The sequence below is a fragment of the Eschscholzia californica genome, unplaced genomic scaffold (genome assembly GCF_041429995.1).
Source record: "Eschscholzia californica isolate CP2 unplaced genomic scaffold, dmEscCali1.0.p SCAF_1, whole genome shotgun sequence".
In the NCBI taxonomy this organism is placed as follows: Eukaryota; Viridiplantae; Streptophyta; class Magnoliopsida; order Ranunculales; family Papaveraceae; genus Eschscholzia; species Eschscholzia californica.
In genome coordinates this window covers 41,177,248-41,189,978 of record NW_028238198.1, presented here as the reverse complement: position 1 = coordinate 41,189,978, position 12,731 = coordinate 41,177,248, and the positions used below count along the sequence as shown (strand labels likewise).

Sequence of the window (12,731 nt, the reverse complement as noted above, 5' to 3'; positions counted from 1 at the left end):
TAAAATTAAATGAGATACATTAATTAACTAGTTACAGAATTACACACATCTATTGTTTGTTTATTTCCCTAGTTCTTTATCTCTCTCTTGATTGTAGTATTAGCATTAATTGGATACATTTATTAGTTGAAGAACAAAGGATATCCACTTTTTTTATTTTTCTTTATCTCTAGATTGTTTTATATATGCAACAACTCTCATATATATATGTATAAGTGTTTTATGTTTATATATATGAGTGCTTATATATGAGTGTGATATGCAACAAAGGGTACGAGTGTTTTATGTTTATATCATATTTTTTAATTTTATTAGATGATCACCAATTAAGTATTATATATTTATAGATTTTACATTGTTGTTGTAGTTGTGTACGATATATAATGCTAGCCACAATTAGAGTTAAGTATTGTATGTACGATGATGATTATCATTATACATATTTGAGTAATCGACGTAGACATGTCATCATTAGTAGGAGAGCTTACATAAATCGAGATCAAGAAAGAAACAACATATTGCAAAGAATTTACTCCGAAAGTGATCAATATTATCACGAACAACTTCGAATGAAACGAGAACCATTTAGACGCTTATGTACGGTTACGGCCGGGATTATGGTTTAGTCGATAATCGACATGTGAAAGTAGAAGAAAAAGTTGTTATGTTTTATACACAATTGGACACGATCAACGTAATCACAGTTCATTTCTTCAATTCATTCGATTGGGTGAAACAGTGAGTAGGTAATTCCACATAGTGTTGTCAACAATACTTAGGCTTTACAAAGATGTTGTTAAATCAACAACAAGTGCTAACTCTCTGATAGCTGGAAGTCGTCGACATGCTTGGCATGAGTACTTTAAGGTTAGCCTAGATTCAGTAGTTTTTCGTTCTTTTACAATTAATTATATAAGTACTTTAGTCGATCATATCATATATATTTTATAGGACGTTGTTGGTGCAATTGATGATACACATATCAGAGCAACTATTCCTATCCAAGACCAACCTAGATATCACAATAGAAAAACTAACATTTCCTAGAATGTTCTTGTAGCTTGTGGGTTTGATATAAAATTTCATTACGTACTTGCTGAGTGGGGAGAGTTTGCTCATGACGGTCGTCTGTGCAGTCTCTCGTTCTAGATGTAAATCAATAGTTCCAATTGTATGCGGTTTTAAATTATTATATCAAATAAAAGAAATTAGTTAGGTACAAATTTATTATTAAGTAGAATTATAATAAATTATGTTACTGTTGGTAAATATTATCTTGTTAATGCTGGATTTCCACTGGTGTCTGGGTTTCTCACACCATATTGTGGCACAAGATATTGTCTGCAAGATCATGTTGGTCGTCGACCTCGAAATCTTAGAGAACTATATAAGTATCATCATTCATCTTTACGTAATGTCGTCGAAAGGACTATATGATTGTTACAGAAAATATTTGCATATTTGAGAAATGCACCATTCCATGATATTGATGTACAAGTTAAGATTGTGATCGCATGTTGTGTTTTGCATAACTTCTTACGAGATAGAGATCCCGATAATATAAGTAGTGACGAAGGTAATGGGAGCGATGACGATGAAGCATGCAAACTAGATGATGTAGACTAACTCGTGCAAGATGAAGAAATTAATATTGTCTCATCACAAGTTTGGACAACAAATAAGGATATAATACTAGAGGAAATGTGTACTAACTTTTCGAATTTGTAGTTATTTTAGTTTTCCATTAATGTTTAAGTATATTGTTGAATATTTTTCTCATGTTTAAAACTATTTATCATATTATTTTCTAAATTATGTTTTATCAGAAAATTTATATAGTTTTAGATTATCAAAATAGATGACACTGTGATTCATTATATGTTGATAAAGATGGATGTTGAGTCTGACAGTGTCAATTCAAACAAAAAGTGTAAGAAACCTACTGTGACGTGGATCACTATAATGGATGATAGTCTAATAGATACGTTTTATTATTACATTTTGACTAGAAAAAATTGGAAATCAACAAGTAGTTGATGAAATATATAAGAAGACGGAAATCCGTATTACTATTGAAAATATCAAAGCTCGTATGAAAACGTTCAGAAACCATTATACTACCGCGAAACATGCAATCAACGCTAACGGGTTTGTCTTTAACAATGTAATTGTTCGCATTGAGGCATATGACGATGCATGGAGACACTACGTAGAGGTAAAAAATTTACAAGTAAATTTTGACTTTGTCCTCCACATTGCTTATTCTCAGGCACACCCTAATGCAAAAAATTTGCGTACGAAGAGTTTTTCGTATCAAGAAAAGTTAGGAGTCATCGTTGAGACAAAACAAGCCACCGACAATAGACAAGTGGAGGCTGATGATATTTCTCACGAACTACCTGGTTAGTCAATCATTGGAAATTATTAACTTTTAAACGTTTTAATCATTTTTATAACACATTAATCTTATTTTTGTTAAAGGTGAAAATGCTAATATGACGTCCATCAATCTGGATGATGATGAAGGTCTATGCTCTCCAACTTCTGTTAATCGAAATTATCAACTTTTAAAAGTTTTAATCATTTTCATAACATACTAATCTTATTTTTGTTAAAGGTGAAAAATGCTAATATGACGTCCATTAATCTGGATGAAGATGAAGGTCTATGCTCTCCAACTTCCGCTTATCGAGATCATTTTATAACGCAAAAACGTAATCGACGGTTAGAATCTGATGAAACATCTATTTTACTTGCGCAAGCTGCAAACAAACTTGCCGAAACAGTTCAAGCTCCTTCAGTTTGTGGTGTGGAAGATGCGTTGATGGCCATTCCAAACTTGATGAACAAGAGGTTGCAGATGCTATGTATATGTTCGGAGATAAACCCGAACTTACATGTATATTCTTTGACTTTCCTGAGAAAATCAAGAAAATAAAAAACTACAAATTTTTTCCTTAATGAACCAAATATTAGAAAAAAATTTCTTGAATGATTTTTTTCCTTACCCCAAATTACTATCAAACACAAATTAAAGTAATCACATTCTGAGCAATTATACTGTGGAATGCTAGTCGTCTAGTCTCTGATACTGCATTCCATTCCCTCGGGCCAAACATGACTAAAACTTGTGGGAGAGTGTTTTCCACGGTATGCCGTAGGTCACCCTGCCCGGGAGAAGAAAATTCAGAATAAAAATGAGTTATATTTGAAGATAAACCCCATCACTTTTTCTGCAAAACCCTAGGTTCAATGGCGCTCAAACCCCCTCCCCTCACCATTCGCTTTCTTGCTTCTCGTTTTTTCATCTCTGCATCTCTACATTCTCATTCTATTTCTCTATCATCGTCTTCCTCGGTGTCCTTCCGTCCTCTATCAGACTCGTCTTTCTCATTTAGAACTAGGTTTCTCTTTCTTCCTCAATCTGTACTCCAATTTCATGTTACAATACATTTCAAAACCTAGCAACTTTACTTTTACTTATTTTGTTACAGGACGAATCTCCGCTCTAGAAGAAGGTTGGTTTCAAGTGGATTTCTGTTAAGAAATGCTGTGGCACCAAGAGCTTTCATGTCTACTGCCGAAGCATTACAGGAGAGTTCAGGTTCGAAAGCTTATGGTTCTGAACAGATTCAGGTAAAGATAGTTTTTTTTTAATAGGGTTCCCCTTTTAGGTTATTTGGTACCAGTGAAATGAAGTTTTTTTGTAAGTAGAATTAGTACTTGTTTAGGTTCCATTAATTGCTCAGAGCCAATTGTAGATGGTAAAGTAGTTGAGTTTGAGTGGGTTTATAGTCACAGTTCTAAGCCCACACTGAAAGTTGTGGTTCTATGTTTAGGGAGTTTGATATTCTTGACCAAAATTAAGTGTGGGGCGCATGTGAGAGCCCCCGTATGGGATTTTCTTTGGCTTAAACAGTCCAAAATAGTTTTCGGGTAATACGTGATTCTAGCATGTGGGAGTTGAGAAGGGAATGGAGAAAAAAATGAGTGACCTGCTTGTTGGTTGTTCTCTTACTATATTCGGAAAAGAATAGTGGAATGTATATGGATGGTTGTCCTTGTATTCATTTATCATGCGATTTTCATGTGTGTTTTTTGTATAGGTATTGGAAGGGTTGGATCCTGTGAGAAAAAGACCTGGAATGTACATAGGAAGCACAGGACTTCGTGGACTGCATCATTTGGTATGTTCTTCCCTCTTTTGTATGTATAATCAAATCGTCTAGCTTTTCATCTCAATATCTCATTTGGTTGACTAACTTTTATAGCTCATATGTTTTATAGGTTTATGAAATATTAGACAATTGCGTTGATGAAGCTCAGGCGGGATATGCGTCCAGAATAGATGTTGTTTTACTTTCTGATAATTCTGTTAGCATCACCGACAATGGGCGCGGAGTACGGGCTTTCACTCTTTTATTTACGTTCTTCTAGCACTCTAATCCTTCTCTATATGCATATCAGCCCTTCTGTTTGTTCAGGGATAGTTTTTGCTTAGACTTCATTTGAGTTTCTGTTTTTCCAGATACCAACAGATTTCCATCCAGCCACAAAAAAATCTGCATTAGAGACAGTTTTGACGGTAAATTTCCTCAACCATCTCTATTGACTGTAGGGATATAACGGAATTTCTTTTTCTCCTCTCGACACATGTTTAGTTGTTTACCTTTTTCTCTTATTGAAAGGGAGATCGGATTTTGTCATATACTTCGATGTGTGTTACTTATGAGGCAATGATCAAAATTTTGCAGGTCTTACATGCAGGTGGTAAATTTGGTGGTTCAAGCAGTGGATATAGTGTCTCTGGAGGATTACATGGGGTGGGCTTGTCAGTTGTTAATGCATTGTCCGAGGTATGTCCTTTCTTCTCTTGTTATTTTATGTGGTTAATTTCAAAACATAACGAAGTTGTACTTGTAAAACTCTATTTATATATTTGTTCCTTCATTTTTGTCTTTTGTCCTTGGGTGTATTTTTTCATGTATTGATACACTGATGATAGAGGTTAGTCTTCAACAATTTGAATCACCTACAGGCTACATTTGATTATGATTATTTTTTGGCACACAGGCATTAGAAGTTACCGTTTGGCGAGATGGTAAGGAATATAAGCAAAGCTACTGCCGCGGAAAGCCAGTGACATCTCTATCCTGTGATGAGCTTCCTGCTGAATTAAGTGATCGTCGAGGAACATGCATCCGATTTTGGCCTGATACAGAAGGTTTTTCTCATGATTCAGCATAGTACTTCGTTAGCGAGTTAGTTTCTCTATTCTTGAATGGAAAGTGGCATTTCGCTGCAATATCTGCATTTAAATTTCATTTTGCTGGTTACCTCTATTGCAGTTTTTACTACTTCAATTCAACTTGATTACAATACAATAGCTAGCAGAGTTAGGGAGCTAGCATTTTTGAATCCTGAGGTATTATGTTACTCTTTTGCCTTTTGCTGAAAGTCACCATGTCATTTCTTTCATTAATCAAAACATTCCCATTTTGTTCGCATTAAATGCCGATCTAGTATTTATACACGGTCATCAGTGCTTTGTCTGCAGTTTTCTCCCTTTTCACTTATTGGGGTTTATATATTTAATGTTTTAACAACAATGTTCTGATTTCCAAGTTATTTGCATTTAGTTAGACAGTTAGATTCGCGAATAGATGAAAAATGGAAAAAATAGGAGAAGTAGAAGATGGTACTTCATTTATAATCGTAAGTTCAGTAGGTCCAGTTGGAACACAGTAAATGAGAAGTTGTTTCTCAAGCAAAATAAAAATGAAGATGTAGGGGCAATTTTGTCGATGCTTACATGCAAAGTTTTTGTTGTTTATTCTTCTTATTTGCTCGAATTGTTTACTATTCTTTTTTTGTGTGAATAGTTCTACTTTTACATTTGCCAATTGTAGTATCTGAAACTCTGATCATAATTTTCAAGAATTGTTCTCGAGTTCTCCTCTTTTGAACTACAACATTACTTAAAGTAATTTTGTCTACATCCGCAGCTTACAATAGTTCTACAGAAAGAAGATACAGATCCCGAAAAGTCACAGCACAATGAGTACTGCTATGCTGGTGGTTTGATCGAATATGTCAGATGGCTAAACAGTGATAAGGTATGCATCTTGGTATCTTGGCGGCTGGCGCATTCTTATTGGAAAACAGCGTTATGGTCATGTAGTTTCACAATATGGAGTTTGCATAAAATTTAATTATATATACAAGAAGCCATTATCATAAGAACCCACGAGAGCCAACCACAAGTAGCCCAGTTGGTCAGTGCATATACTCTGCAATGCAGAGGTCCTAGGTTATAGGCCAGTAGTATTGAACTTGGGTATAAATAAAGTAGTTTATGTAGGCTTTAAGCAATTTAATTCGTCAGGCTATAGGCCATTTAATTCGTCGTGCTTTAGGCTCAGTAGTATTTCGGCAGTTATCGTGCTTCTCACATCGTTTCGATGTATCAAGGCCTTGTAACGACTAACGTAGATTGTAGTCGATTTCTCAAAAAAAAAAAAGAACCCACGAGAGGGCAGTTAAAATGGTCAGGTATTTTGACGAATAAGTTGGTTACTAGGTTACCTTCATTGTGTTTTTTCTCTCTTTTATTTATTTATTTATTTTCATTTCTTTGAAGAACCTTAATTGCGTAAAACATGGAGGTGTAATTTTATGCAGTGTGGGCTGCTGGTCATTTTCGATATTATTGTGTCTGGACAAAGTTGATTCACCTTGATTTACGGTAGTAAGTCAACCGGCAAGTTCAAGATATCAGAATCGCCGAAAAAATGTTATACTTACAACTTCCACAATGATACAACACCCTTTCGTACGGAAAAAAATATTTTAAAAAACATCATAATCTTTTCTTATACATTTGCAGCGAAATAATGGAGTAACTTAACATTTTTACGAGTCGTATCTTCCTCTAAAATTCGGAGAAAAGAGTAAGAAAAGTCGTTTGTATCGAAACATTTCTGTAAGAATCAATGTCTAACTAAAGTTTTAAACTAGCACAAAAGTGAGAACAATCAAAATCTATAGACGTAGAGATAACAAGGACATGCCCTTGTAGAAACTCCCACCTTTGTGTTTCTTCACCTTCAAATTCTATGAATCCACCGAGCACATAAACTTAGGATGTTGTCTATCTTTCTCGTTAAGAAGTAAGAATGTCCTTGGTATGCATTTTAAAACAATGATATATGTTATCTTATTTTCGTTGCAAGTATTGTTCGATATTTACTTCATATTTTATAAATTATGATTGTGTTGTTTTTGTTGGCTCATTTCTAATAATACCCTCTGATGAAGTTTTGCTAGTAGAACCCTTGGTGTTTTTTCACTTACAAATAACCTAGTAACGTTCTAAATATAAATAGCATCACTTGTTTTTATATAAGAAAAGACACCACGGATTTGAGCTTACCTTGTAAGTAGGGTCAACCGGAAAGATAAGACTTATTAGGAGGATGATCTCTTTCCTAGCTCTAATCCTGAAGGAAAGGGATCATATTTCCACCCTTTGCATAATATTTCTAGCATTTCTTTAAATTTTTAATAATTCCACATGGGATGTTAGCCAAACATGTCCACCACATAAGTTGTTTTGAATGTGTTTTAATATTATAATGAGGTTGAAATTTAGCACCTGTTGGAGTATTGAGCAACTTCTGTATGAGATTATAATTCATGGCTTCCTTGTATATTCCACCCTGTCTCTGATATATGTTATGTGTATTGCTGAACAGCAATAATTCGATTCAGAATTTTATTTAGTGAACAACAACTGACAGTTTTTTGAACCAGAAACCTCTTCATGATACTGTCGGTTTCAGAAAAGAGATCGATGGAATGACCATCGATATTGCTCTCGAATGGTATGTGTTTAACCCATCTTTGAGTTCATTTAGTTTTAATTATGCCTAGCATACTCAAGTTTTATAATTAAGTAGCATATGGACATGATTTATGTACCACATGCGTATAGATTAAACTAACAGACTGCATAAGTTTTAATAGTTTGAGCAGTGTAGGTTGATTGTCCAAATTCTAAGCATCATTTTCTTACAAAATTTGGGTGTTATAATATTTCTCAGGTGTTCAGATGCATATTCAGATACAATGCTGGGATATGCTAATAGCATACGAACTGTTGATGGAGGTACTCACATTGAAGGTGTGAAAGCCTCGTTGACAAGAACTCTTAATAATCTTGGAAAAAAGTCGAAAATCATCAAGGTGCTCTCTTCTGTCTCATGTTAGACTTCATCTAGTACTTTGGATGGTTGCTTGAGTCAACAATTTTTCTTAATAATGTTTATTCTGAAATATGCATTCTATGAGACATGGTACTAGGGGTTAAGGATTTTTTTCACCTTTGGGGATGTGGATGTACTCACCCCCATAGGGTATTCACAGTGCTTATACCTGGATGATTTTTGATGGAAGAATGCACTAGTTGATGTTAGAAGGAAAAAGGGTGTAAAGAACGATTGAAGTAACTTCATTTATATATTTTAAGTTTTTAACTTCCCTTTATCTTGATTTGTTCTATTCCAGGAAAAGGATATCAGTTTAAGTGGGGAACATGTAAGGGAGGGATTAACGTGTGTAATCTCAGTCAAAGTTCCAAACCCAGAATTTGAAGGACAAACTAAGGTTCTCAATGCTCACTACTTCATTGTCCTGTACCTTGTTTTTATGCAGAGGGCTCTTAAGCATACTTCGATTGATATTGTATTTGAGTAAGGTGCTTATTCCTTTCTCTATTTCCTATTTTCTATTTTGAAAGACAAGGTTGGGAAATCCGGAGGTGCGGAGAGTGGTTGATCAATCTGTTCAGGAGTATCTTACGGAGTTCTTGGAGTTACATCCAGATGTACTTGATTCAATCCTTTCCAAGTCTCTAAATGCTCTCAAGGTATTTTTTGCTATTGCTATTTTAATTCTTCCCATTGCAATTTCTACATCGTGCATGTTTGCCATATATGGTTTTATGTCTTGAGTATTTCCATCTCTCTCGATTTATTCAATTTTGTTACAACTGCGAAATACCGAATCCAATTTCCATATTGTGGGAATGTCATTTCAAAGTTTTACTATTTATTGCTATGCGGGTCAATTTAATATCAAGGTTATCAGTGGGGAAAGACGAGCTGGGCTGCCTATATAACCGTATAAACCCGAGATTAAAGAATATAGTACTTTTATATACAAAAACAATACAAGTAAACATATTACTTCAAAAAAACCAATACAATTGAATACAATTAAAAAGGCTAGGTGGCCAAATGATCAAGTAGAGCCTGTTAGATCCATGAATCATGATACAGCCCTTTGCAGCATAGTTATGGCGGCTATTTGATTATATTTGGTATTTGTACATCCAACATAATATGTATATTTATATCTTGCTTCCTTGTTTAGGCAGCTCTGGCAGCTAAGAGGGCAAGGGAATTGGTGAGGCAGAAGAGTGTTTTGAAATCATCTTCACTTCCTGGGAAACTTGCTGATTGCTCATGTACTGATCCTGCAGAATCTGGTAGGTTCATGCACCATTCATGTAAATGACATTTGAAATTATGTTTGCAAGAATAGAATCGCTTAATTACTTGTGCAACTTCTGAGCTCTATTGAAGCGTCTTTGATCGAGATACCTCATACCTCTTTATGTTGTCTGTCTGTTTAGTTACTTTCTTTTAGTTGATTGTGCAGACCATTTGTGATCATATAAATACTTTATAACGGGGAACAATCACTAGTCCAGACTTATTTGAGCTATGTGAATTTTAGAAGCATGTAGGGGCAGTTTTCTATATTCTGGGCCACCTGGGTTAAAAATCTAAAAGGTGCATACATATTTAGTGGATGGGTATCTAGTTAAACAAGCTTCTTGCTTGACGTAGCCCAGCGAGAATGACTTCTGAGTGTTTTGCCTAGTTAGAAATTCCCACAATCCAGCTCGCTCATCAGAGGATTGGAGAACTTTTAAATGTTACTTGGTACTTGAGAGTTGAGATTTGAGAATATGGTTAAAGGTATCAAATGCAATTTTTTAGGTTATGCTTGTTATACATCTATCCTCAATCTAGTTGTCAATAATGTTAGGTCCTCTTGTCACCAAAACTTGTTTCGGTATCTTGAGCAGATGATTGATGGAACAACAAGAGACTCTTAAATTTTAATTTAAACTTGGTAACAAGTATACTCTGTAGTTGTCAATCATCTTAACTTTACTTCTATTGATAGATGTTAATGCTTCTTTTGCGTTAGTAGAATTCTGAAATATAACAATGCAATCAGTATGCCTAAAAACTTGATTTTAAAAATTCCGCAGAAATATTTATAGTTGAAGGGGATTCTGCTGGTGGTAGTGCAAAACAAGGCCGTGATAGGCGCTTTCAGGTATAGTTATGTTATTTCCTTTTCTCATTGCATGGGGTTATTTTTATTATTGCCCAAATATGATTTTTAGCTTGTTACACCACTAATATTCTCAATGACTCAAACACTAGTAAAAGTGGTTTTTTTTACTTGGTCTGTAATTACTGAAGGCAACTCCTTATCTATTACTTTCTTAGATTCTCTGGAGTTCCTTTATTTCCTGATTCCTGACTCATGACAACACTTGGTTGCAGGCTATTCTTCCATTGAGGGGTAAAATTCTTAACACTGAACGGAAGGATGAAGCAGCCATGTACAAGAACCAAGAAATCCAAAATCTTATTCTAGGTCTTGGACTAGGAGTGAAGGTTAGTGAACTTTACGATTCTTATTGATCACAAGACCTTTGTCACTACTGTTTGATATCATTCGTCATTTCAGGGAGAGGATTTTAATAAAGAGGCTCTCCGATACCATAAGATTATTATATTAACTGATGCCGATGTTGATGGCGCTCACATCCGAACTCTATTACTTACTTTTTTCTATAGATACCAGGTAAACTAAATGTTGTCCTTTTCCCAGTTACCTTACTTGAAATGTTAAACATAGTTGATGGAATCTTTCCTTCTTGCAGAAAGCGCTATTTGATGAAGGTTGTATTTATGTCGGGGTTCCACCCCTATACAAGGTAGTCTTCAGCCTATATATTTACTAATTAGGCATTTGACTTTTCCTTTTTTGCATTCCGGGCTTTACTTTACCTTAATTGCCAGGTTGAAAGGGGTAAGCAAGCACACTATTGCTACAACGAAGCAGAGCTTGTGCAGCTTCAAAAAACATTTCCTTCAAATGCATCATATAATATTCAGAGGTTTAAAGGTAATAGTGTAGTATAAAAAGCTTAGCTCTTTATGTTTAAGCCGATGAACAATCTCCCGAGAAATGGTGTTTTCAAAATTGGATCCTCCTTTAATGTCTGCCTTCTATATACGTTTGCTAAAAGGTCTTGGTGAGATGATGCCTCTACAATTATGGGAAACAACAATGGATCCTGAAAGAAGGTTGCTGAAACAATTGGTAGTTGAGGACGCTGCTGAAGCCAACTTTGTATTTTCCTCTCTCATGGGCGCAAGGGTAGGTCAAATCTACTTTTCAACTAATTGTATGTTTGCCTTGGTAATTATTTATCTACCTGTAAAAGCGTACAGTAATGGTAAAACGCGGATGTTCATTTACCCAAGCATGTCACCAGAACTGAAACGAGTTCGTCTTTTCTTGGTGAAAATTAACTGGAGCTTAGTAGTTCTATTGGTAGCTGTCTTCAATTTCTAGATTTGTTTCCCAAGCGGCTGGAAGTAGAAACTGCATAAGGGGTTCTGGTAGAGGTTCTGGTAGAGGTTCTTGGTGGTTCTTTACTTCTCGATTACTTAGTTTCTGATTCATCGGCTCTTAACTCTTATATAACTATAACAAGTAGACTATTAATCGAGTGCGTCGAAACTCCAAGAAATGTATAACTGGAATCAGAAAAATCATTTGTGTTCGGTGCATTGACACCTGCCTTGTTCGGTTCACTGCCGTTTATTAGGATAGTTCTCGAGTCCTAACACTATCCAATGTCAACCCAACTTCTGCAGATTTCTCCCTCAGTAATAGTACTCAGTGGTAGATTTATAGGACTTCACAAAATCTCAGATGAATTACCTGATTGTGTTTCAGGTGGATGGCAGAAAAGAACTTATAAAGAACGCAGCAAGCATGATCAACATAGACCATCTCGACATCTGAGGATGAAAATTTACCTGGATGTACATGCTTGGATCATGTATAAATAGATGAAAAGAAAAGCGAAGACTTCTTTCTCTTTCTACAGGTACTTGAATCTTTTACCACACAGGACATTTCTTTGGCCATTACTGTCAATTTTGATTGTCGTCGACATGCTTGACACATCGTGGATAAGTTATTTGACGTTTTTCACATCGCTATTTTTACCGAATTTCAAATGGCTGTTTGAGGAAATGAGGGGTGTCCTCAAAGATGTATTAGGGTATGTTCTAGAACGTGTACAATTGAAGGATGCGCTATTGGAAGGAAGTTATAGCTTGGTGTTATGTTGTTTTCAGTTATACTTGTTTCTTCTCTATTTGGTATTAGTGGTGCTATCATGGGAACAAAACTCTAGTTTGTCTACAGGAAGTCAATTATGGTTCAATGAGACCCAAATTAAGGAGGTACTCTGGCTATCTGGGTGTTTCTACCTTAAAAAGGCATTGTGAGCACAAGGATCACTGGAATTTTGAGGTTAACCAGAGGTTGGCCCGTCTATCCCTCATAAA

At 35.3% G+C, this 12,731-nt stretch overlaps 1 protein-coding gene across 1 annotated transcript; it reads left to right on the top strand.

The window, feature by feature from the left end:
- Nucleotides 1-2,830: 2,830 nt before the first annotated feature.
- LOC147566876 (DNA gyrase subunit B, chloroplastic/mitochondrial-like) lies at nucleotides 2,831-12,517 on the top strand. The gene is made up of 21 exons (XM_086653431.1): nucleotides 2,831-3,404; nucleotides 3,495-3,636; nucleotides 4,107-4,187; nucleotides 4,288-4,401; nucleotides 4,529-4,585; nucleotides 4,755-4,856; nucleotides 5,074-5,224; nucleotides 5,349-5,425; nucleotides 6,006-6,116; nucleotides 7,813-7,883; nucleotides 8,103-8,244; nucleotides 8,566-8,664; nucleotides 8,798-8,926; nucleotides 9,433-9,547; nucleotides 10,343-10,410; nucleotides 10,644-10,757; nucleotides 10,831-10,947; nucleotides 11,027-11,080; nucleotides 11,166-11,271; nucleotides 11,396-11,526; nucleotides 12,112-12,517. Exons 1-21 carry the CDS (start codon nucleotides 3,253-3,255, stop codon nucleotides 12,178-12,180), a joined length of 2,202 nt encoding a protein of 733 aa, XP_086509557.1. The 5' UTR covers nucleotides 2,831-3,252; the 3' UTR covers nucleotides 12,181-12,517.
- Nucleotides 12,518-12,731: the final 214 nt, after the last annotated feature.